The 25,093-nt window shown below is 41.7% G+C and overlaps 1 protein-coding gene across 2 annotated transcripts in view; it reads left to right on the forward strand.

The window, feature by feature from the left end:
* Positions 1-256: 256 nt before the first annotated feature.
* The window catches only part of CCNYL1 (cyclin Y like 1), a 33,817-nt gene continuing 8,980 nt past the window's right edge, over positions 257-25,093 (forward strand). The window contains exons 1-8 of one of the 2 annotated variants that reach the window (XM_071561850.1): positions 257-701; positions 13,637-13,711; positions 15,918-15,952; positions 17,585-17,685; positions 19,076-19,111; positions 19,759-19,810; positions 22,193-22,312; positions 24,174-24,340. In XM_071561850.1, coding sequence (XP_071417951.1) covers positions 455-701; positions 13,637-13,711; positions 15,918-15,952; positions 17,585-17,685; positions 19,076-19,111; positions 19,759-19,810; positions 22,193-22,312; positions 24,174-24,340 — 833 coding nt within the window. In that variant the 5' untranslated portion in view covers positions 257-454. Of the gene's footprint in view, positions 702-13,636; positions 13,712-15,917; positions 15,953-16,266; positions 16,380-17,584; positions 17,686-19,075; positions 19,112-19,758; positions 19,811-22,192; positions 22,313-24,173; positions 24,341-25,093 lie in introns of those variants that run through there. The other variant, XM_071561851.1, reaches the window with a different exon arrangement.

Genomic DNA, 25,093 nt, shown 5'->3' on the forward strand with positions numbered 1-25,093 from the left:
TCCCGCGGGCAGCGCGAGCGCCCGGGCGGGGCGTGGCCAAGCGCGAGGCACCGCCGGGGGGCGTGGCCGCGGCGAGCGCTCCGGGTGCGCGTGCGGGCGGTGCGGGGGGGGGCAGGCGGGGGGCCGGCCCGGTGGCGGCGGCGGCGCCGTGACGCTGCCCGCGCCCATTGGCGGAGCTGCCGTCACGCGGCGCCGCGGCGGGCGGTGATTGGTCGGAAGCGGGGAGGGGCGGGGCCTCCCGCCCGCGGCCGCTCGCGCGAGGCCCGTGTGTCGCCGCGCGCAGGGGGCGGCGCGGGGGTCGCGCGGCCGTCGGGGCGGGCGGGGCCGCGCGCGGCCGGGGCGGGGGCGGCGGCGCTGAGCACGCCCCGCGCTCCGACCCGCCCTCGCCCGGCTCCCCTCCCCCGGCCCAGCCCGGACCGCGCAGCCGGGGCCCGGCGGGGGAGCGCAGAGCTCCATGGGCAACACCGTCACCTGCTGCGTATCCCCGGACGCCAGCCCCAAGCTCAGCCGGGCCCGCGGCGGCGGGGCAGCGCCGGGGCCCGACCGCTGGGCGGACGCGTACCAGGCGGCGGCGGCTGCGGCTGCGGGCGGCGGAGGCGGCGGCGGCGGCTCGGGGTCGGCGGAGGCCGAGTCGGGGGACTCGGATCCCGGCGGCGGCGGCCCCCATCTCCAGCACATCAGCGACCGGGAGTTCCCGGATGGTGAGCGGCGGGGCCCGGCAGGCGGGCGGGAGCGCCGGGGACCGCATCCCTGTCCCCGCCGTGCCCCGCTCCGCCCGGGGGGTGCCCGGGGGCACGGGCGGCCCGGGGCGCGGCCCCTTTGTCCCGGCGGCGGGGGCAGTGCGGCCCCGAGGGCTCGGCCCGCGCCGCGCCCCAGGCAAAGTTTCCGCGGTTGTCACGGCGCCGGCACAGCCCCGGCGGCTCCGGCCGCGCCTGGACCTCCGCCCGCGGGACGAGCCCGGGGCGCTCGGCGGGTCCCCGCCCGGGGCAGGAGCGCCTGCCCTGCCCGAAGAGCGCCTGCCCTGCCCCGTATCCGGGGGGCGGGCCCGGGAACCCCGAGGGACCGCAGCAGAGCCCTCGGGCACTCCCGGCCGGGGGGAAGGAGTCTGGCTGCTCCTTTGCCCTCCTCAACTACGGAGTCGTGACTCAGTCTCAGTGTTCGGGCTGATCGCAGAAGCTGCTGCGTTTCCAGTTTCTGTTGAACAGGAGGAAGGAAGAGGGTGTGTGGGGAGCAAGGGAGTTGGGAATTACAAAGATTGTGTGCATATGACATCAGCGTGGCTGGACGTGGGTAATTTATCCTCTGGCTGCGCAGGGTGCTCGGTTATAGCTGCGGACTCATTACACCGGTGTTCTTGTCGCGTAGCTCTCGCTGTGCCCAGTTTGCTTTCCTTGGGCTCATGGGAAAAGACGTGTTTGCTGCTCAGATTCCTTCCAGTTACACCTGGAGCCCTGGTGCCACACAGGCTCGCTCTGTAATGCATCTCCTCCTCAGACGTGTCTCGGGAGAGCTGGCAGGGCTGTGCTCGGGAGTTACCAGACGTGTAACAGGTTAGGGGTGCTCCTGTCTGGCCCTGTGTTCACGTGGTGATCCAACCGTGCAGTGTAACAGCTTAGGATATTCAAAACTTAGTTTAATTAACAAGTTTTGCTATTCCTCTTCATAATTATAAGCACACCTATGTGAAATATATTTATTTGAAGAAAGGTAGCCTGCCTGATAGCTTTAATGTACGATGCATACAGTAACAGTAAGCACTATCCATACTTGAACTTTGGAAAAAATTTTTGCTGTTGGAGTGGCTGCAGAAGAGTGTGAGGAAACCTTCAGAAATGGAATTATTAAACTTGCATGGTTCTACACAGCACCATATGGTGCAGCTGTTCCAGAAATTAGATGGAACTGATTGGGGCCCCCTGGATCTCCTCTGAGACAGCTGTGCAGTACAGCAGTAGGAGAAATTATGTTTGCCATCTAGGAGAAATAAACCTTTATTTTTGCAAGAAGAAATCTCTCAGCTCATTAGGGGAGGAGGCGCTAAGCTCTATAAAGAGTCTAATAAGACAAGCAAAAATGTTTAAGCTTACCAAATCTGCGCAGGAATAAGGGTTGTATTTATTTGAATCTTTAGTATGTGATCATGTCAGCAGTGCTAAGTAACTGGTCTTAATTGTGAATTCATCCAGGTGTCAGAACTGACCTTGAAGTGGGGAAGTATTTTGAGTTTTTTTAATTTGCAAACCTGAAAAAGAGTGTATAGTCATAGAATAAAACAGTAGCTGTCTGTCCTGAATTCTACTTTTGTGGCTGTGGAATCTTTAGTCTTGAGGCAGGAGGTAATCCTAGAATTAGACCTGCATGAGCAGTATGTGTTTTAGGTGATTCATTTACAGTGATCTGTGGTTCACTGTTGTCCTTGGGAGTAGATCTGCTACAAGTGACAGATGCTGTCCACGTTTTCTGATTGATACTTTTTGCACCCCTAAAGAGTTACATCGAAGTTTCATATCTTTATTAAAATGCAATTCTTGATGGTCAGTATTAGAAGTAAAACTTCTTGTGTTTGTTTTTGAATGTTGTAAGGCACTACCTGGATAGGATTGAGCAGTTAACTTCAAAATGTAAAGCATTGTTTGATAAGCCTGAAATCAAGTGGTACAAAATAGGCTTTGTAAAGAAGTTTTAGGTGATATTGTTGTTTAATTTAATACCTTGTCTGAAATAGCAAATCTGTAATACACCAGAGAGCTGTGCTTATCCCTCAGACTCTAGGATGTAAAAGCTGTCAGTGTACCCAAACCATGCAAGCAGCCTGCACGTTTCTTTGCTGTTGACTACCACAAAGCATTTGTTTATTGCTACAGTGGTAATAATCCAGCAGTTTCATTTGGGGGATACAATTTACTTCTATAATTGATTAATGTGTAATTTCATAGGCTAGCTAAGACATGAATTTAGTCTCTAATGGAAGGCTGGGAACTACTGACTGCCCTTTTCTTAAATGCTTTTGGCAGGGAGAAGAAAGCTGCAAGGAAAAAAGTCAAGATAATTTTGGCTATTTTTGTTGCATGCTACTCAGTTCTAGGAGTTTCTAAGAAAACAGCTAAATATATCAGAAAGCCAGCATCTGAATGTGATGGGGATGCTTCATTCCTTAAATTTCTACCTCTGTTTGTTGTTCTTAAGTCTGACATAGTACTTTTGCACTTGTTTTGCTAAAATTGAGTATTTCGGTTGTATCAGGAATGCAAAAGTTACCAACTGAGCTTGGATGTTTTGTGTTGTCGTAGCTTTGTTGCTTTTTCATAGCAAGTGGAATGTGGTCCTTGCAGGTCTATGTTATTAAATGAGGATTATTCTGTAGCTTCCCTGGCACACTAATTAACAGGCTCTGCTTTCCAGTCAGCACTGCTTAGATTGTCTGTGTCTGATCAGAATTAAACAAGAAAAATCTCACTTTCTTAAAATGGGCAGATTATGAAGTGGTGTTTGTGTAAGACAATAATGGAGTGGTGAGGGGAAAGGAGATAAAACACACAATGAAACTGAAAGTTTAATGTTTCAACAAAAGTTAATTCAAGTGGGAGAGGTTTGTCAGATCCACTACTGAGAATTTAAAGGATGACTCTGTATTTTAAGGTTCTCAGGATCCTGTGCCATGACCTGTTCAGTGCTTGCTTTTTCAGAATGAGAAATAAGCCTGTGTTTGTGGTTTGATATGCTGAGACAAGGTGCATTAAGTAAACAGGAATAGACATAACTTTGAAAACAGTAGTTTGTCCCAAACAGGTTCATGCCTTCTGCTAAAATGAAATATCAAAGGCTGACATGAACTAGTTGACTTTTCAGCTGAGCATTCAGTATTCCTTCTTTCAGCAAGCAACAGTCCAACACAGTTTGAATTGACCAAGAAGGCTTTTCTGTCTAGTTTTAGGAATGATAGCTCTTTGATCTTAATGTGCCATTTGGGCTGTGGTGACTCTTTTGGTTGGGGTTTGTTTGGTTGTTTGGGGGTTTTTCCCCCTAAGTGAGTGACTGCTAATCTTTATTTTGGGCTTCTTTTTATTCTCCTTTGATTTATTTTCTGGTTATTTGGAGGAGAGCTTCTTGTGGCTGACACTTTCTTGCCAGATCCCTGTGTTTAAACATAGATCTACTTTTTCATAAATTCTTTGATCCTTGGATAAAACTAGAACAAGACCTTGCTTGGCAGACGTTTCTCACTTGTACTTGAAAACATTATCTGCCCCCATCACTACTGTTCACTGAGTTCAGCAGATTTGAGCAGAGGTTTGCCTGATTCCCTTGAACTAAGGGGAAGAGTGTCCACCTACTGAAGTGGTGGGACAAAGTGACCTGGTCCCCTCATCTGAGTAACAGGGTGGAGAATGACAAGGGAAAAGACAGTCAGGAATGGGAAGGAACAGCAAAACCAGGAGTGGAGCTAAGTGGGATGTGGTCCTCACACAGAGGTCAGGTGGGAAAGCAAATGGAAGGGGACTTTGAAGAGGAGAGTTGATAGAGATGAAGTGAGTGAGATTTACCTGCACAGGCTCAGACTGGTGCCTGGAGTAACTCCTGAAGCACCTGTGAGCCCACATTTCCTTCTCCAGCAGCCCCCTCGAGACCGTGCCGTGCTGAAGGGGGAAAGCTTCAGGTGGCCTCCATGCCACAGTCATTGAACAGTGTTGAAGGTGAACAGATATTTGAATATATTGATTGTCTGTGATCTGGTTTCACTAAGAGCTTGTCTATAAACCTCCTTGCAGAAGGTCTAAGTACCGTTCATTTGTTCCTTTTGTATAATTTCAGCTTCAAGCATGTGGGTGGAGGTTTTTTCCTGAATGTTTTTTTTAATTTGGGGGTTTTTGTTGGTTTAGGTTTTTTGTTTTGTTTTGTTTTTTTAAATCCCAGTTAAGGTGTTAATAAGTTAAAACACTTTGGTGCAAGGAATCCAATTTTCGATGCCAGCAGTTTTCATCACAGGAAAGGCTTAACCTTCTTGTGTTGGGTTTTGTGCCTCTGTATTTGAAGCTCTGTAGCTGCATAGGCTGACAAACACCTTTGTCTAGTATGAAGTTGGAGGTGAAAACCAAATGATGCTCTAGTACCTTTTCTAGTCTTCCCTTTCCTTGTAGTTTTTCACCCAACTTAGACTTACTCTTCCTGCCCCATAACTGTCAATACTTGTTTCTAAAACTGACTAGACATTAGTTACAAAGATATTTGTAGCAGTTAAAGGTAGTCTGTGATCTTGACAAATGTGAAATAATTGACTTCTGTAAGCCTGAAACACCTTCCATGTTGTTGTCTTAAGAAGCTTCATGTCATGGCCTTTAGAAATGATCTGTGAAGTACCTGAGGTGGAAATGCCTGAATCACTCAGTCGTCCAGAAACAGCGATGAAATTGATCTACACGTTTGGGAATTGGAAATAAAATAATTCATTGCTGCAGCAAAATATTTATATTTCTGTTCTTAAGCTTGGATACTGCTGGTGACTGAGGAATCCTCTGTCCTTTTCTCTCTTCACTAAATCTTGGAGACTTCTGCAGCAATTGAGTTTGTGTAAGTGTTAGGATTTTAAGAATACTTGATATGGAACATACATGAAGCTCATGTGGTGTGGAGGGAGACTGATTTGTTTGTCTGATGTGTTTCTTCAGGCTTCCAGCATAACAGGTATTATAGCTGAGACATTTTCATAAAATGGAAAATAATGAAATATGGCTAAATTGAGGGGTTTGATGAAACTTAGAGAACTAAAGAAGCTGATTTCATTTTCCTCTTGTTTTTTCTTTTTGGATTTGCTTTTTTTAAAAAACTGTTTCCATGTAAATTATCTCTAGGATCCTTTTCCTCTTCTGGTTTTCTTCAGGAGATTTGCTGTTTCCTCTCCTACCTGTCAGGATAGATGTTGTAGAACAATAGAAATTGTGTGGCTGGACGTGTCTGTTCTCTCAAGTGTGATCACTGTGGTGAGGTCATACCAAAAAGCTGACTAACAGGGGAATGAGCTCTTGCACAGCCAACAAAACAGACAAACCTACTCCTCCCAGATTCACATTACACATTAAATTAACATTTCTCACAGTGTTTCTTCCACATACAGGGGGAAGGAAGAAGGGACTGTGAGAGACAGGAGGAAACTTGTACCAAACATTAAAAACCCAGACCTTGCATCTGTAGATCCTTAGCAGCAAGGTCATGTTGAGATTTATAAATCTATTTGTTTTTTTCCATTAGAGCTAGAGTTTGAATGTGCACTTTTATTTCACTCATTAGAAAAGTAATGTTTTCAGAAGAAAACTCTGAATGTTTTGATTTCAAGAGGCAAATGGGGATGCTACTGACTTAAAAGAAATTCAGTGCTATTTGTTTAAATGTGTAGTAAAGCCAGATGAATAAAACTGAAGATCACACTTGCAGGTGATGCAAATACCAGGATTACCTTAACAGCTTACACAAAAATCCCCCTGTCAGCCAGGTAGTGTTCTGCAGTGTTTGGTGAGCTGTGTGTGTATAGCACTGCTTTGCTTCTCTTTGGAGTTCTGAAAGGGTCTTGAGTCATTGCAGTAATCAAACATAGTTGTTGGGGTTTTTCCAGTGTGAAAATTAACACTGGCTTGTCATCAAATGTGTCGGATAATAAAGAATGCCAGTATCTTCCAAAGGCCAATAAAAGCTTTTCTGTAAAACTCTTGGACATGTTTTGTAATGCAGATAGTTATTTTCCTTTTATAGAACAAACTGCAGGTAAGGTGATAATCCACCTGTGAAGATGACTGAGTTTGACCTTGTGCCTAAAATGACACAAAACTTCCTGACACTACTAATGTTCATAAAATACCAAACTTCATTTGAAGTTTGCAAATGTGAGCAGTTGGAAGAGGAGGAAAAAACTGAATGTGTGTCAGTCAGTCGGGTGGCTTGTGACACCTGGCACACAGGACAGGGTGTGACACCTGGCACACAGGACAGGGCATCTCATTTTGGTTACCTGCAGACACCAAATGCGACTGGAGCTGCTGGTACTCACCTGTTTTTATTTCTGAACCAGGTCTTGTAAGTTCAGTAGAGAATGTGGGAATTGTAATGGGAAGGCAACAACACTTGTCAGCATGGATCTAGGATTCTAAAATTTGATTTTCCTTTAATGTGAACAGTTGGAAATTTTCGTTTTGGCTTTTCGGTTAGAGCTGTGGAGTTTGACTTCAGCATCAGATGGTGTGAATTGTGTTATGTGTGAAAGTCAGTGTGGGGAATAGGAAGTGGACAGCATGGGACCAGTTCTTTCTCCTTGTCCTTTAAATGGTCCTATGTTAAATACACCACAGGAACACACCTCTGACAAAATGTTAGTTACTTCCAAGATGTAGCTTTCAAGCTACTGTTTTCCTTCCAGTTCCAAGATAAAATCCTAGGGGCATCTTGTTTTCTGCTGTTTTAAATTGTCCTGCTTTCGATGTGGAATTCAGGGCACTCCTGACACCCTGGCTTCCTAAAATCTGTAGCAGTGCCCATAACCCTGTCAGGTACATCGCAAAACACGTGGGAGCCTCCCTGACTCCGGCCCCAGAAGGGCTGGGTGTTGTGTTGGGTGGAGCAGATCTCTTGGCCGTGTTTCCCCAGCAGGGGCTGCACACAGGGTGCAATAGGATCACGCTGGAATGTCCTGTGGAGGCCTAACGTAGTGGTGTGGATCCTCCTGCACTTTAAGAAATTAAAGAACATGTATTAATATTGTACTGAATTTTTTTTAACCACAGAAATTAATAGATAACTTAAACCCTGGGGAGTTTGCAATATTTAATAGGTGGTCTGCACTTTTGTTTTCTAAATTCTTCTGACTTTAGCAAATTTGAAATGTTTCCTGTGGCAGTTTCTTGTTGAACCAGTCAACTACTGGACTGTAGTGTAAAAGAGCTAATAATTTATTTTCAGTCAAGAGAGATTGTTGTATATTAAAGTAATTTCTGCATCTTTCTAAAACATCAGAGTGCTCTTAGATATGTGCTGGGTATTGGTAACAATATTACGGTGTCTGTAGTAATGCCATGAAGATTTTAAATAACTTTAAAACATTCTTCTGTGTGTATTGTGTAAATTCACAATATTTAGAAACGGTGAGAGTGGCCATACCTGGCACAGGTTGCCCAGCGACGTGGGGGAGTCTCAGTGGAGATGCTGAAACCCTGACAGTCACACCCCAGACACGCTGCTCTGGCCGACCCTGCCTGAGCTGGGGCTTGGACTTGGGGGATCTCAAGAGGTCCCATCCAACCTCAACAATTCTGTCTTTCTGTGAACAGTGGCCAACTGTGTGTTATTTCTGTTTGCTTTCCTTTTTAAATGGAGTTTGTTCTCTGGGCAGCTGGGAATGTTTGTAAGGGACCTATTCATATGCAAGTGCTGGTTAAGATTGTTTTCACCTGGATTCTCTCTCAAAATAGAGTTCCTTTCTAAAAAGTGTTTGAAAGCACTTTGTTACACAGTAGATCCAGTCCTTTATGTTTTCAAATTTGCTTGTACTAGTTATGAAAACAGCAAGTTTTGTATCTTTTGAGTCCATCCCATTATGGAAGAGAGATGTATTGTGTTGAGGATGAATAACCAGGAGATCAAAGTGCTTTCATTCTGTCTGGATGTGGGGAAGGAGCCATCCAGGATAGACTAACGTGTGTGTAACTGAGGACATAACAGGAGAAGGCAAATGGAAAACAACCTTGTGTGCTTGGGTTCTGTGGGGTGTTTGGTGTGGCTGGCATGAATAAATAAATCAGGTTGAGTTTAGAAACCAGTTGTAACTTTCCTACAAGTTTTTGGGACTAGAATCAGAATGGCATAATTTGAAGGACAACTAGTTTTATATGAAGTTATTGTTAAGAATAACAAGCTTTCTGAAACTGATTAGCAAATCTGCTGGTCTAATTTGTTATAAATTTAGATCATTATTGGGAGTGTTAAGTGATTGCTATTTCTCACTCTAAGGTAATGAGATAAAAGGGAAACTCAAGCATTAGTCAAAGCTAGTAACCCACTGAGTGACTGAAGAAACTCAATTTACAGCAAAGAGATGATTTCATCATTTCATGCTTTAAATATGTGCTGTATCAAAATGTTACTACTGTCTAGCAAAGCAGAGGATGGGGCTAAAACTATTAAAGAAATGCAGTAATTCATTGTTCTAAAGTAGTGAAGTTGTCAAAGAGCTGCTACTTAGTGACATTTTTGTCAGCTTTATTCATGGGGTAATATGTGTAGCAGAGTGCAATGTGCAAAATGTGTTTGTGATAGTCAGCAGTCCCTCGTGGAGGTGTGTAAACCAGGAGATAAATAGCTTTTTAAATTACTAAATGCCACACACGTTCTTACATGGAATAGATGAGTTAAAGTAGATTTGGTGCTGAGGGAAGGATGTAAGAGCCTGAGCTGGGGCAGAGGGTTGTCGTTAAAAGTACCATGGTCTGCGCTGTGGGGAATGTGCACTCGGATCAGAGCTCATGGGGTAGCGGCAGCAGCAGAGGGGGTTGAGGTGGTCAGGAGGGTGAGCAACCTGCAAGGCATCCTCAGAGGGAAAGGTGGCAGAGAGAAGCAAGGGCAGTTGGAGTCAGCGTTGATCTGACAGGCGTGGTAGTGCACATGAGTAGATGGCACTGAGAGATGCAGGTTTTGATACGCTGTTCTCAGAAAGGAGGAGGGAGGGCCCTTGTGACGTTACTGTGCTGCTCCTATGGACCGTATTTCTGGTGGGAGTCCTCCCTCCTTACCTCTTTATCACTAAGTATGAGAGTCAGAGAGGAAGTGTGTTTTGACCTGCATAGAGTCGAAAGCCTCTAGAACAAAAATGTTCTGGAGTTGTTTTTATAAAATCCTGTTGCTTCTCTCACTTCTCTCATTCCTGTGTCTGCATGTTTTAATTCATGTTATTTCTGTTTATCCTATGGCATAAATGCTTCTTTTTCTGTTAACTTTCTATGAAGCTTGAGCTTTCTGTCATACAGCTTGTGATGCAGCTTCTAATCAAGACTTCCCCATATTTTCAGGGCTAGATATCTCAGTTTTGGACTCATAAGTGCTACCAGAATGAAGTACTAGGCGTTACGCTTGGTTGTCAGTCTAATCGCAGACAGATTTATCTCTTCCTTTGGCTTTTCTTTTGCTGTTTACCATTAATTTTACCCCTGCTCATGTCCTTATCTGCTTCTTGCCTTATGCTTCCTTCATCAGCTGTATTGCTGTTGCTTGTTGGTATTTTGTGAGCAACACTGGCAGCTTAGGATGAGCAAATCACATGGTTAATCTTCCCATAGCTTAGAAGAAAGCATTGTCCAGGGAGAGCGGCATGGACAAGATGGTTAAAATGTCTGCTTAGAAGGGGAAAGCTACAGGGAGGTGATCTGCTAAATGTACCTTTCTTTCTTTGCAGTCTCTTGAAAGACAAAACTGTTGCCCAGTTTCTGGCAATACTGTATTATTATGGGACAAGAAGCCCAGCTACAGGTGGTCTTGATCACTTCTGGTGGGATTTTATACTGTCTTGGACTTTATTAGTACCTTAACTCTGCTTGTATAATCTGTGTTGTGGATTTAATGTGCTGTGGGTGCTCATACACCTGACTTTGTCCAGCAGAAGGCACCTTGTGTCTGGTAGAGATACCGTGGAACTGGAGTCTGTGAAGTCTGTTATCCTTTCAGTGCTGTTCCTCTCCCTAAATGTGTGGGACTGCTTGGTTGAGGAGGGCACTTGTGTGGCGTTGTCAGCATTGTGTCACTCTGTGCATGCTGCAGTGCTGTGAATCTTCTTGTCTGGAATGACAGGAAGACATTGCAGACACTTCTTGTCTGAAATGAAAGTTAGTTATACTCACTTTTGTAGTGCTTTTAGCCCTAGACCTGATTTATAACATGTAAGAAGCATACAGGGACTAACAGAGCACGAGCAGAGGCAAAAACAATATAAGTGAGACCTAACAAGTCATATGGTTTCAAAGTAAATCAAAACCTTAGGGAAGTCAAGATAGTAGTGTATTTTTTATGAGGTTAAGGAGGATGAGTGTGTCCTGTACTGTCTTTCCCTGGAAAAAAAAGCATCTGTCCTGCTCACCATTCATCAATGACCTGGAGGAGGCAATGGAGTAATTGCCCAAATTGCAGATGACAGCCAGCTGGGCAATTGTCACTGTGCTGGAGGCAGCCTGTTCAGAGGGACCCAGACAGGATGGAGGATTGGGCCTACACCAACCCTCTGAAATTACCAAGGAGAAACAAGGAGTCCTTTGTCAGGAGTTACTGAATTTACTAGCCCTTTTCCCTCTTTTCCTCTGCATGTTCCTCCCAAATCTTCCTTGCTGTCTTCTCCTAAATATGACACAAGTCTTGTATGTCCTACATGCTCTTCCCTGCCATTCCATAGTGAGTTTCACAGTCCTGTAGGCATTAAGGCGTTAGCCCCCCTCAGTGGGAAAGGTGGTCTGGGCTCTGTGGACCCTTATTGGAGGTTTTAAAGGCTCAAATCGCTAAAGACTTGAGCAGCCTTTATGTTCTACCTAAAGCTGGTTCTGTTTCCAGCAAGAGGTTGAACTGGAGACCCCTGAGGTCCTTTCTAACCTGACTTAGCCAGTTATTCTAAAAGGTGCTGCTGAACTGCATATGAATAAATTCTGGGTCGTTTGCTTTCTTTGCATCATAACTTGCTGATAATAATCTGTATTTTAAATCTGCATATTGCAGTCTTGTTCTGCCTGTTGATGGTACTTCAGTTATTTGGTAGACTTCAATTTCTGAATCACTGTTTGTGTTGGGGTTTTTGTTCGTTTGTTAATGCAACATTGGCATTAGAAATTACATGCTCCCTCTTAAAAGTCCATTTGCTAAGTCACTGTTAGAAACTTGTCAACTTATGAACACATTTTAAACAAGTTACGCTGTTTAGTTGAGATGTTACAAATGGTGCTTGAAATGTGACAGTATGGGATGCTATTGCATGCTGGATTTTTTTTTTTTCAGAGAATCAAGTGTGTATTAGTGGTACTTCAGGTATGAGCTGTAAGGCAAAGTCTGTTCTTGGGCTTCTAAGCCAGGAGTTCTTACATTTTAACTGCATGATTAAATTCAGGTATCTGTTCTCTGGACTGTGAATAGGCACAATAAAGTGAGGACAGAAATACTTGTTTTGTAAATTAGCTTCTAAAATCTTCACAAGGTGGGTCTTGCTTTCATGGCTGACTCTGGCCCTTTTTGAGAGGAGGGGGAAATTCCTGACTGAACAGTCTCTGTTCTTAAGCAGATGTTGGCTGCCTTAGTTAGGCAGTGGAAATTCAAAATGACAGTGGTTGCATCCTGGCCCAGTGTCAGAGAATACTGTTGGACTAAGGTCAGTGATGCTGTAAGGCAAGTACTTGGGGAACAGGGAGGTCTGGATACCAATGTTGTGCACCAGTGGGAATCTGGAATGAAGGGCTGGGAACAGGTGTACTTTTGCATCCCACTCACCTGCTGACGCACAAGGGCCGTGGCTGTGCCGTGGGGCTGCTGCAGGGGCACGAACACTCACATAGTTGGGACTCACAGCACCCAGACAGGCTGTGCATATTTTGGCTACTGTTTAACCAGAGTTCTGTTGATGAGTGCATAAAAGATTATGAGGGTTTTTTTAATTGAAAGTTAATGGTGATTGTTGGATGACTTTGATTTTTAGGGGTGTGGCAGCTGTGCTGGCATTCCCCCTTGGACACTGAGGTGCAGGAATGCCGTGAGCTTGGTGTGGCTGGTGTGGCATAAGTAGCACCCAGGGAGGTCTGAATGGCAAATGTAAAGGGATGCAAAACTGCTCTTTCCAGGATTTACAGGACCACAGTACTAGATTGCTGTGTTCACGTGTTCCCAAAACTCAGTGTGTCTGCAGCATGACTTCATCTGAACAGCTGTTTGTTCTGTCAAAGCTAATGCAGCTCAGAATTTCATCATGATGTTCACAGTTTCATCAACAAACTTCTGGGATCTTCCCTCTTAATCTTAATCTATATTCTCTTCTGATGCCATCACTGGTTTGTTGTGGCAAAGAATTAAAGTGTTCTGTTCTTCAATAGATATATATTAGCTGTACATTGTTTAACTTGAAATTCCATAAGAACAGAATAGTATAAGTTCCAGGTTTGATATTATCAGCCCTGTAAACATTGCTTATTAGGTTCTTTTGTAAGACCACAGAGATTGTTTCCTGCTGTATTTGGTACATAAAGCATAGAGTGAAAGATCAGCAGTGTTATTTTTGATTGTTTTGGTGGGGCATTTTCAGTTATTCTCTCGATATTCTGGTTTTCTGCTGCAGGGGCACAGACTTGACTTTTGAGGACATGTGTTGTTTAAGATCTGCCTTTCCAGGTTTTGTTTTCTTGGAAACTGTAAGCTAATTCACAGTTCATGGCAGTCCACAGGCTTTTTTCAAAGGGAAAAATAATCAAGTTTTTATTCATCTTGGCCAAAGTAGGGGTTTGCATCAGAGACAGCCCATTCTATATGGTTTGATCTGGTCTCCATTACTGTGCTTGAGCATTTTATGGCTAGGTGGGAATTGTTGCAGTAATCATCTTTTGTTAAAGGTATGTCTTTTTTTTTGTCCTTTCTGTTTCAGATTTAGCCTTGGAATCTAATCCATCTGATCATCCCAGAGCAAGCACAATTTTCCTGAGCAAGTCACAAACAGATGGTAAGCTAAGTTTTCCAATTGAACAAAAGGCATGAGAAAAAATGGAAAAACGATGGCCTATTTTAATTATACAGCTTGGGAACACTGTGCTTCAATTCTTTCAAGGATAGGGAATAGTAATTTATGTATTTACACAGAAATGTGTTTTTAGGCCATTTAACTTAACACTTACAATGACTTGTTCTTCAAAAGGCTTAAATACCAGATTTTGCAGTGCAGATCCCAGTAGTCTGAAGGAGCACGGCTTTTGTCACTGGAGTAATTCAAGCTTCCAGCAGGGGTGGGTTTTTTATGACCAAGGGCTGTTTCAAAATTGTTTTAAATTATAAAAAAGAAAACAGTATTCTGTGAGAAATAATAAGCCTGTATCAGTTGTTTTTGTTGTTTTAAACTGTGTGAATAGTATCAGAGGATAATTATTCTTGAATCCTCATTTTAATAAGTATGTATTGGGATTTTCAGTTTCTTTGCAAAGCCTGTATTTACTTATTAAAATCTTGAACAATTACTTTAGCTTGTGCATTCCAAACTGCTGTTAAAAAGTGAAGGTGTTTCTGTATTACACAAATAAAAACAAATTCTGACAATAATACATTTTGAAGTGTAAACTAATAAAAAATCCAAGATAGTCCTTTTAAAATGCTGTTTCTTTTATAGCTGGCTCTTGTTTGAAGCACTGTTTTTCTAGGAGAGTGTTGCACTTGAGGTTGGATGTGTTGATGGAAATCTGCAGTGCGTCTTTTACCTTGGCATAGCTTTGCCACAGAGAAACAGAATTATTTTGACAGGTCTGTCAGTTGCTGTCCTGCTATTCAGAGTCTTATGGCAAGTGGTGAAATTGTCAGTTGTATCAACTTTTCAGTGCTCCAATAATCTGTGAACAGTGGAAACAAGCAGTAGCCTGGTTCTCCAGCAGGGAGGACACCAAGGAAAGGTAGAAACCTCTTTCCTCGAGGCCTGTAAGGTCAATCTTCAGCCAGCAAGGGGCTTTGACCTGCACACTTCAAACTCCTCTTGGATGAGCGATGCTGAAGTTGCAGCGTGCAGGTTGACTCAGTTCTTGGCCATTGTTGTGCGATTTCACTGGGCAGCCTGGCTGCACATAATGTTCAGACTACAGGAACATGCTTGTTTGGGGTAGTGTTGCTTTTAAATGTGATTTGGTTTTCCTCAAATGTAATGTATTGAATTGTGTAGACTTGTGTCCTTGTAGAAAAATGGTTTGCGAGGTGAGATAGTAACTAGTGAACTAGTCTCTAAAGTTTATATTAGTTACATTAATTGATTTTTATGGAGAAGTTGGGTAGAGGAATTTATTTTCTGCTTTTCCGGCACTTCTTTATTTAACCCTCCATAGAATTAGTGGAATCAATGTCCATCGGTTCTCTCTTATTGAGCTGTTACCAGCATTTTTGAGTTTGATTTTAGCATAAGACAAAAAAATATGGATACTCCTTTCTAATTGTCAGTTTTTCTAAATCTGTAAGAAAATGTGTCCTGCTAAAGATCTGAGGTTAAGATTTTGGAGAAGTCACTTGTCCAGGCTGGTCACATTTGTACACATTTTGTGGTTGTGTGCAAGTCTCAGCTGTCCTCTAACAGCACATTGTACTGCTGCTGTCACAGCTGGAAGTTAAACCTTTCAATCTTCTTTGAAAGACTGACACAGTTTAAAATGATCAAATAACATGGTGGCAGTTGTATGATAAGTAGGTGCATACCTTGTGTCAGCATGTTCTGTAAAGTGAAATACCTTTTTACCTTCCGCTGTCTAAACAGGAGCAGAGAGAACACGTAAATAATGTGGGGCACCTCACTTGCTCCTTGTGTGTCTTCAGCACGTTCAGTGTGTGTTGGTTTTGCTTCTGGTTGCTGTGTGGTTGTTGTTGGATGTTGAACACTGTCTGAACTACGTGAAATCATCCCATTTGTCATGATATGCAGCATCTTTTCAAAGCTGAGACGTTTTCCCCCGTAGTGTCATGGAAAGAAGTAGTTTCTAAATGTACATGGAGGTAGGTGGAAGTATATGTAGCTTACCAGCTTGGTAAAACTTCTTTTCCTCAAACTACTTTTCCAGATGCCTAAAGTGAAATTTGAAACTTTTAATGCTCACATACTTTAGAAAACTAGGTTAATAGGATGACTTTATTTGGGATTGTGTTTTAGAAACCTTTCAGTTCACATTTTTTTCCCCTCTTTCTAGTGCGAGAGAAGAGGAAGAGTAACCATATTAATCATGTAAGTAAACTGGATTCTGTATAGATAATATTAGCATATTGGGACAAAGACAAATTCAAGGAAACAACTGCAGTATTTCTAGGTGTATAGTGATCCAAATCCTCCTTAACAAGTTTAAACTGAATTATTTTTGCTTGTCTCTAAAAAATAAACAGGCACTGTATCATAGAGCATAGAATGGCTGATGTCAAAAGAATAAACATTAATTTTTGTGTTGTATCAGTCTTAAGCATTTCATAACAGTAAAGAACAAAATATAAATCATACTGTCCATGTATTTTTTAAACAGAAATAAAACTGCATTAATTTTTCAGCTGAGATGACAAGACTTGAGTGACTCTCTGAGTATTGCTACAGGACTTACTGTGAGAACTGTATCCAGTGTGACACCAGCATGATGAACAAACACCAGCAGCATGATAAACAAGTGATAATCCATTCGTTTTAAAATCTGAAAATATGCTCTGAGCTTCTTCCACAAATATTACACACTTCACTTACCAAAAAGAAAACAAAACGAAACAAATGCAATGTCATTAATAAGCGGATAAAAATTGAGTAGTAAAGCTAAGAATGGAAGTTACTAACACAAAGCTTAAAAATACTGTCTAGCAAAAGTGTAATTGGTAAGGTACTGGTAAGATAATGGTATTTCGTGTCATTATACAGGGAGTGGGGGTGATTCTTTTTTTTTCCCCTTTCTTTTTTTGTTACAGTTCCAGCTTTAGTCTGCCAGCACCAAGGTGAGGTGTGATTAGGTGCTTTTGCTGGCAAACTTCAGCTGGAATGGGAGATATTCCCAGGCAGCCATTGAGTTGTGAAGAGTGCCAACATTTTCATATGGAAGACTTTCAAGTTTTAGACAAAGCATTTTAAAAAATTCTGGCAAAAACTAATGAATCTTGAATTGTTTAATAAAAAATTTTTCCTCAGTTATGATGTCCTATCTCTAGTGCAAGGCACTCTCTAAAAATACTCAGGGAAGCCTGGCTTAGGGTTATATAGGAAGATTTCTTGCAGTATGTGATGTACAGGATTAGGAGGGATGATAAAGCATATTGCTGGGTCAAAATTATAACAGTAAAAGTCAGGGTAGTAGCAGTACTCTATTTCCAGATTCCAGATGCTTAACAGGATGTGTGAAGTGAGCAAGATGAGGAAGAGGGGTTTTTTGTCTTGACAAAACCCCAAATGCAAAACTGTCTTTACAGGGAGCAATACTGGATAAACCACAAACTATAAAGGTATAAGATATAAAAGAAGGGAGGTGATGATTGATAAAGTACATCACAGAGAGGGAAGACTGAATCACAAGCTGACAATAGTGGAAGGGGAGAGAACTGAGAAAATCCAGAAGACTTTTTTTGGTTTAGCTGCAGCTATTTCTGATGAAAATTACTTATCTAAAAACGTCTTGTTTTATATTAGAAGGGATGATTTATAAACCTATCTTACTCAAAGGAACTAGATGGATATAGGATAGGTGACATTGCAGCAGCAATTATCTACAAAGACCTCCTGTGCAGTAACCACTTGAGGTGTAAAAAATTAGTGTGGTAAACCAAAGCTCACAGAACCTGGATTCTCTTCTTGAATGTACTTCAGTTCTTTTGTTCTTTTCCCCCCTCCAAGGTTTCTCCTGGGCAGCTTACAAAAAAATACAGTTCATGCTCAACAATATTTATAGACGACAGCACCGTCAGTCAGCCTAACCTTAGAAGCACAATAAAGTGGTAAGAACCGTTTGTCATCAACAAGGGGCTCGGTGGCATTGTAAGGTTTATCTGGGATTTTTGGGGGGTCTTCTCTGTTCCAAAACCAGTTGCACACTTGAATGAGAGAAGCACGACGCTGCTTCTTCAGGTCATGGAAGGGGTGTAGTGGTCTGGTAACTACGCTGCTGAATGGGCCTTTGTTTTAGTTACAAGAGCTGATGCATTGTCATATTTTAAAGTAAATTCTCGTCATGCACTTGAGGCAGAAGTGTGTCAGCATTTTGGTTTTTAAAGTATATGTCGAGATGGGGAGTTCAATTCACATGGAAAGACAAATCCAGAAATTCTTGATCTGGGAAAACTTGAAATGGATTTTGTATAGAGTTTCAGGAAAAGTTGCAGGACTGTTTGCTACTTGCCAGTGTTAGTCTGCCCTCTAGTTGTGGAAAACAGCGTGTAGCTGACTTGGGTTTTACTTCTCGCCTTTCTGCTTTTTCTTCATGTATTTGTTATTTTAAGTAGGTGATAATTAAGGAGTCGCCTTTGTTTTTCAGTGGAAATGGCTGTTTGACCTATTTTTCAGGGTACCTTAAAGACAGTTGTTTGCACTTCGTGGAAACCAGCTGAGAGCTGAGCAGGGGGAAGGAAGGCTGAGTGGATTGAGTCCCAGAAAGCTTAACTGTTTTAACAGTGTGGTAGTGTTTGGAAATATCCAAGTTGGTTTGTCACTTTAAAATTTGGTTTCAAACAAAGTGTGTCATTTCTCCATTTTTAGAGAGGCAAAACCCTAAAAAATTATGTTTGTGCCATTTTGAAGTGGTGTACAGTTGACAACAGATCAGAGCTTTCTTAGGGTAGATTCCTGTGATGGCAGTGTCTCTGTTGTCACCACCACTGAAGAACCTGAAATTTGGCCACAGTGGATGGCCATTAATTCATCAAACCTGTTGCCTCACTTAGCAGAGACTGAAGTCTGTTCTTGTCCACTTCTGGGATTATGTTGCCATAGTATCATCTCTATTAATCTCTTTTTTAGACAGGTCCTAAATTGCACAGCCAGGCATCAGCAGAATCTCTACAACAGTATTTGTAACATCAAGTAGGACTTATATTTTAGTTGGGACTACTCCGTATTTTCACTTAATATCAGGAAATGAAGGTATATGTTTAAAATGCACAGATATCTGTCCAAGGAATGTAAAAGTAGTTTGGCTAGCAAATTTGATTTGGCCAATTTCTTTCCAGACAATCAGTCATCAGAAATGAGACACAGAGTACTTGAGAATGTGAAAGAAAGCCTGCACAAAATGGATTTGTAATATTTTGCCCCGAATGACAACTTTTGCAGTGGAATAGTGTGCATGGAATATGCTTTGTTAAATCTTTTTTTTTTCTTTCTTTTTTTTAGTGTAACATTAGCAATATTCTACCATATAAAAAACAGGTGAGTCAACTATTTCTTTGCTGAAATATAACAACTTTCTTGGCTGGAAAAAACCTCTAAGGTTGAGTCAAATACTTTCTTAGTCACTTCAGTAACAGCTGGTGAGAAAACTGGCACTCTATGCTCTGCTTCCTCTTTGTATCCTCTCTTGTGCTGCTGTGGGAGGGTCAGTAATACACCCGTCCAAACATCAAAACAGGGAGTGAGGAAAACACACTTAACTCACCACAAATCAGCCTTTGGACTTTGTTTATCTTCTCCTGAATAGAGAGGTACAAATTAGTTTTGATGGGTGAAGGAACACTGTCCCATGTATGAGTAACCCATGCTATTATAGCTAATTACAGCATATGCTTCAGAATTACAGCTCACTTTTTGAAGTAAATGCTATTGATGAGACAGTGCCACATTTTAAGGGAGAACTCTACTAAGCATAATACAAGAACTCAGATAGCTATTCACTGTTTAGCATCTGTAATATTCGGTTGTAAGATCTCATTATTAAATGATTTGCAAAAATAGCATATTCTAGGAAAAGCTGAACTATAAAATATGTCCCTTTATCCTCTTTAATGAACAATAATTTTTAGTAAAGCATAGCACTACTAATTAATTCTTGTTGCTAAACCAGAGGTTTTGTTTTGTAGAGATTCCGACAGATCATTGGATATTTTTGATGAGAAAACTCATCCTCTCACAGTAAGTGTAACTTTCTGATCCTCTGTGTATCAATGTGCATCCTGATTTGTGTTGTATAAGTCAGAAAAATATATTGGCACCAGGGTACCATCAAATTGATCTTAAATTGTGTCTTTATATACAATATCCAGTGCAAACAGTGACTTTTGGTATCAGCTAGACCATGAACAGAACCCAGTCTTTCCTATTTATTTAGGAAGTCATGATCAGTAGGTCTGTGCCTAACCTTTTAAGTGACTGCAAACAGAGAACAAAAGTGAAGCATCCCATGAAGCAGGTGACAGCGGGTTTGGTCTTTAAAAACCTGAAAGGCAATATTGTAGAGCAAATATGCTTAAGGCTGCTTGCAGTAACAGCTGGGAGCAGCTCAGCATGCAATTTCAATGTGACTGGTCCTGCTACACCTTTTTAGACAATCTGTAAGATGCAAAACCTCTTAGTACAGGCAAGCTCAAGAGTGGAGTGTTCTTTTCGCATCCAATTTGAGCATTCCCAGCTTAATGCCTGTCCTACAGAACCACTTCCTTTTTTTTTTTCATTTGAAATTAATTTAGCAAAGCTCTAGTGGCTTTAAAAATTGTTTGCTGTGGGACTTACCTGAGTGAACGCAGTTCAACCTTATCTCACAGATTTGGCTTTTAATAAACAGTTTCCAATAAACAACATTTTAAGTGTGTTAGGGTTTCATCCCTAGGCATGACCCATTGTGCTAGAATTGTACAGTGGAATAAATAGAACTCTTTACTCAAAAAAGAAAAGAACTTCAGAACAAGAGCCATATGAAAGATTTCTTGTATAGACTGCAGCACTTCAAAAGGAAAAGTGTGGTCCAAAACTATTGTAAATGCCCGAATCTGTTGTTTCCCACTGAAAATTATTTATGTAAGATGAACTCTGCTTCTTCAGACAATTTCTTTATTTAACAACCTGACATCCTTTGATCTTTTCAAACAGCCTACCTAGCTCCTATTTAATGAGAGAAAAATCATTGTGTCCTTTAGGGAACACTTAAAGGTCTCTTCTATCTTACCGCAGCATACAGACAGACAGAAATAGAGTTATGGCTGATTGTTGTACTTCTGAGGGGAAAGGCACAGATGGCTTGTTAGTTTCTATAGCAATGGAGTTTTGCTTGGGTACCTACTGTTCCTTTAAAAAGGTTAATTAGCTGGAAGAAATCTCTGAACACCTTTTCTTCCAAAGATGCAGTCACAAGGAGTCCAAATCCAGGCTCTGTTGACCCTAATGTGACCCAGTTACCAGTATCATGGGGTTTAGTCACAAATACCAGTCTCAGTGCTTCCCTCCTCAGTTCCAGTCAGCACTAATGCACTTCCAGGTGTGCTTTTGTACTGCTTGTAGCACAGGAATTACGCAGGAGTGCTCCTGCTAATGTTATTCCCAATGCTGCATGCCCACCTTGCAGAATAACCGCCATTGGTTAGTGGTGTATTGGAACGCTGGGTGGAGAGAACAAAGTTAACTTCCCTCTGCATTTTACTTGGCACTGCTACCTGCCTATTGGAAACTACAAAACCACAGGAAAGAGCTTGCTGCTTTCTTTTCCTTACAACTGCTTGTTTAATGCCAAGCAGGTATGATGTTCTCAGCTGCTGTCTTTACCATACTGCAGGTCTAACTTGGACTATAGATAGAAATCAGTATAAGTTTTGCAGACCCAGTGTACAAAGCTGGAGTTTCATCCCTCCAGGAAGAGTGCTGAATATCAAAATGTCTCTCAAACACTCATTTCAGGATTGCTTTTACAGACTGTTTATTTCCGAGTTTTATTTCTCCCCTGTATTTAGAAAAAGTTTAGCATTGTGTCAAAGTTAAATCTAGCTGTTCTTTAGATTTGTTTTCTTTCTGGAGCCTCTCAAGAGTGAGTCCTATGAAGACAGTGTAAATTACCTTCCAGTTCTACCTGTGACAGAATTACTGCCATGTGTTCTTCAGCTCTTCCTCAGCAGAAAGAGGAATCTTGTGAAATCTCTTAATTTTACTTTTTGAAGAGACAGTGTTTCCCTGGTGTGTATATATACGTAACTTTATTGCAGGGAGAAAACTTTCTGTTTTTTAACATCTCTTTTAGACTGTAAAATGTTCCGTGGACAATAGTTAGCACCTGCAATAATGATGGGAGTTCGTGCTCTTTCCCATTAGCCTTGCAGATCAAAAAAAGTGTTCAAAAGAAAGGTATCGGTTTTGTTCAGAATGTTTGTAATATTGCAAGGCCGCTTCTTTCAGTATAATTTTGTTCTGTATCTGTGATAGGAAAGGGTTGTATACACTTTGGTGAGAGGCAGTACTCATGTGTGGCTGTTCTTTAGAGTCAGTATTAAGTCTGACTGATTTCCAGTAACTCAGAGAACTTTCTTTCAGCGGGAGGAAGTCCCAGATGACTACTACAAGCATGACCCCGATCACAAGCACATCTACCGGTTTGTCCGGACGCTTTTCAGTGCTGCGCAGCTGACGGCCGAGTGTGCAATAGTGACACTGGTAAGAGACGCCTTAGTGCTGAAACTTGAGCTTTTGGAAGGTTTCCCTCCCCTCCTCTGTACAGGAGCTGGGCTGAACTCACATTTAAATAGTTACAGTATCTCATGAAACACTGTTAATGAAGACACTGTACAAGTGAGTTTATTAGAGATGTCTAAGTAGTCACAGAATTGATTAACTAAACAGGAACTTACCTTTTTTATATGAATATGTAATGTTTAATTGTCCAATCAAAAACCATAATATATAATTTGCTGAAGAAGCTTCAGAAGAGCAGAACAGTATGGCACTGTAAACAGGGGGGAGTAATAAGATCAGGCACAAAGACATCTTTTATTTCAGTTGTGTGGAGGGGAAAGTGTGAGTTTTGATTTCACATTAATAAGTAATACTGCCTTAAGGCATCAAGGATCAATCATTTCCCCAGGTGACATAGAGATACTTAGAACTTTAAGATAACAATCTTATTACAGTTTGTTGTTTGATTTCAGAAAGCATGATGGATATAAAAAATTGTCAACAGTACTGATTTTTTTATCAATGTATATGAAGGGAATTAAAAAACCACAATGCATATAATTGCTACATTAGATAGTCTCTCAGACTGAACTTTGTGGCATGCTAGACTTCGGTCTTCATTGTAGCTTCTTTCTGAAAAACAGTGAAAGGAGAACAGAACTGTTACCAAAGACAACGTAGCAATGAAGCAAACAGCTTGAAGGACTCTCTTTAATACGGAAATGAGTAACTGAAAAGGCTGGATAGTTAAAGCTCTTAAAACTCTTAAAGTAGTTCAAGGTTTCTGCTTTTCCAAAGACAGGCAAGCAATTTTGACAGAACAAGATGGCTTATAACCCGGGGCAAACTAGCTGAAGTATTTACAAAATATGGAGTTAGTTACCACTAGATGGCCCTGTTACTATAGGAACACCTTTAGGCTTTTGAGAACTATAAGCAAAGGATGGGAAGAAAGTGTGGTGAGATCCCCGTGACAAATCCTGCCCTTAGACCTTAGTAGATGCAGCTTCCTGCACCCACTGGTTTATCTTAGGTTTCATTAGGACCTTGGACTTCGATGAGGGAATAGAGCATAAAAAACAATCTATACTCAAATTTGAAAGGTGCAGATTACTTATTACATGGATCATTATAGGAGTGTGAAATAGTAGAAAACTTTCAAGGAAGAGACAGATTTGACATTCTAGAGTTGGTTTGAGATTTCATGGGAGGAATTAGTAAAAGACCAAGACACATTTTCGGACTTGGGTTTATTTCACTATCTCAGCAGCTGGTGATGTAGATGAAGGGATTGAAGTCTGTTCTTTACAGGGTAAAATAGAAACAACACCAGAACAGCTTTCACTGTGGAAAGATGGTGATTAATGCATCTTTGTCCCATCACTAGGTTCCAGTGTGGGTTTAGCACTTCCTGTTAAGCTGCCAGTGCTGAACCTTAACCATGATGGAAGCTGATGTGATGTTGAGTGATTTGGTATCCCACATAGGCCCTAGTGAGAACCTGTCCATGGTGTGTGACTCAGTGACAGAGAGAGCTGTAGCAGCATTTCCCTGAAACAGCCATGCTGATAGAAATGAATGGGACTGATACTTTCCTATCTTTATTGTATACCCTGGTGGTCCAGTTCTTGTGGTATAATAAAAAGGAAGCTGTAGCTCCTGAAAATTTGTATTCTTAAGTGTAAGTAGTAATCATTGATACTTATTTTGATACACTTAATGGTAATAAATAGTTATATTGGAGTGGCATGTTTGCTGCTCAGAACTCAGCTCCAGATCTTAATTACACAGGTACTACTGGAGGGGTTATTGTTTGGTTTTTTCCTTATTCTTCTTTCTATAGGTTTATTTGGAAAGGCTTTTAACCTATGCAGAGATTGACATATGCCCTAGTAACTGGAAGAGGATAGTCCTAGGAGCTATTCTGCTGGCTTCTAAAGTCTGGGATGATCAGGCTGTGTGGAATGTGGATTATTGCCAAATACTGAAGGACATCACTGTTGAGGACATGTAAGTTGCAAGGTTTGGCTAATCTACAGTGGTGGGGATTTTGTTTTGGTGTGGGAGTTTTGTGTGTGTGTGTGTGTGTGTGTGTGGTGATTTGTTTTTTGTTGGTGGGGTTGTTTTAATGGCAATTTGAGTGATCATACAGGAAGATGCCTCTGTTGCTATGATATATGTACATGGTGTATTATCTGGTGTCTGGCCTCATTCCCTTTTTCAACTCCAGAAACTTTGGATGATTACCCTACTTTGAGACAAGTTAATAATTCTAATGACTTGGGTGAGTAACTTCAAAGTCAGTTTTCTTTGCCTTCTTTCTCACAGTGATGAGCCATGGAACTAAAGTGCCCAATTTATACTCTTATCAAAAGATTTTTTTTAGGAAAAAAAAGTGAACTAAATTTGTTCCTTGCCTTTTCTATTTTAGAACTTGAAAAATGGCAAGGTAAATCATAACTTGTGCTTTGTGTGTGCTTGTATATCCAGCTAAGGCCTAGGTATCTCAGGGTCTGAATTCTTAGCCACTGCTGCTGCTGGCAGGTGTTGTTTGTGTGGGTATCTGTGATTGCATGTTACGGCTACTGCTACAGCTTATTCTCTTTGAGTGAGTTCTTAAACATGCCTACAGTGCTGCAAACAAAATCCTCAGTCTTACTACTGGTTGTTTATGTAAGGCTGTTCCTTGGATATATTTTTGTCTTAGATGTAGATTTCAGTTTTTCAGAAATTTTGAATCTGCTGTCTTTTCTTGGTGCATCC

The sequence above is a fragment of the Pithys albifrons genome, chromosome 8 (genome assembly GCF_047495875.1).
Source record: "Pithys albifrons albifrons isolate INPA30051 chromosome 8, PitAlb_v1, whole genome shotgun sequence".
Taxonomy (NCBI): domain Eukaryota; kingdom Metazoa; phylum Chordata; class Aves; order Passeriformes; family Thamnophilidae; genus Pithys; species Pithys albifrons.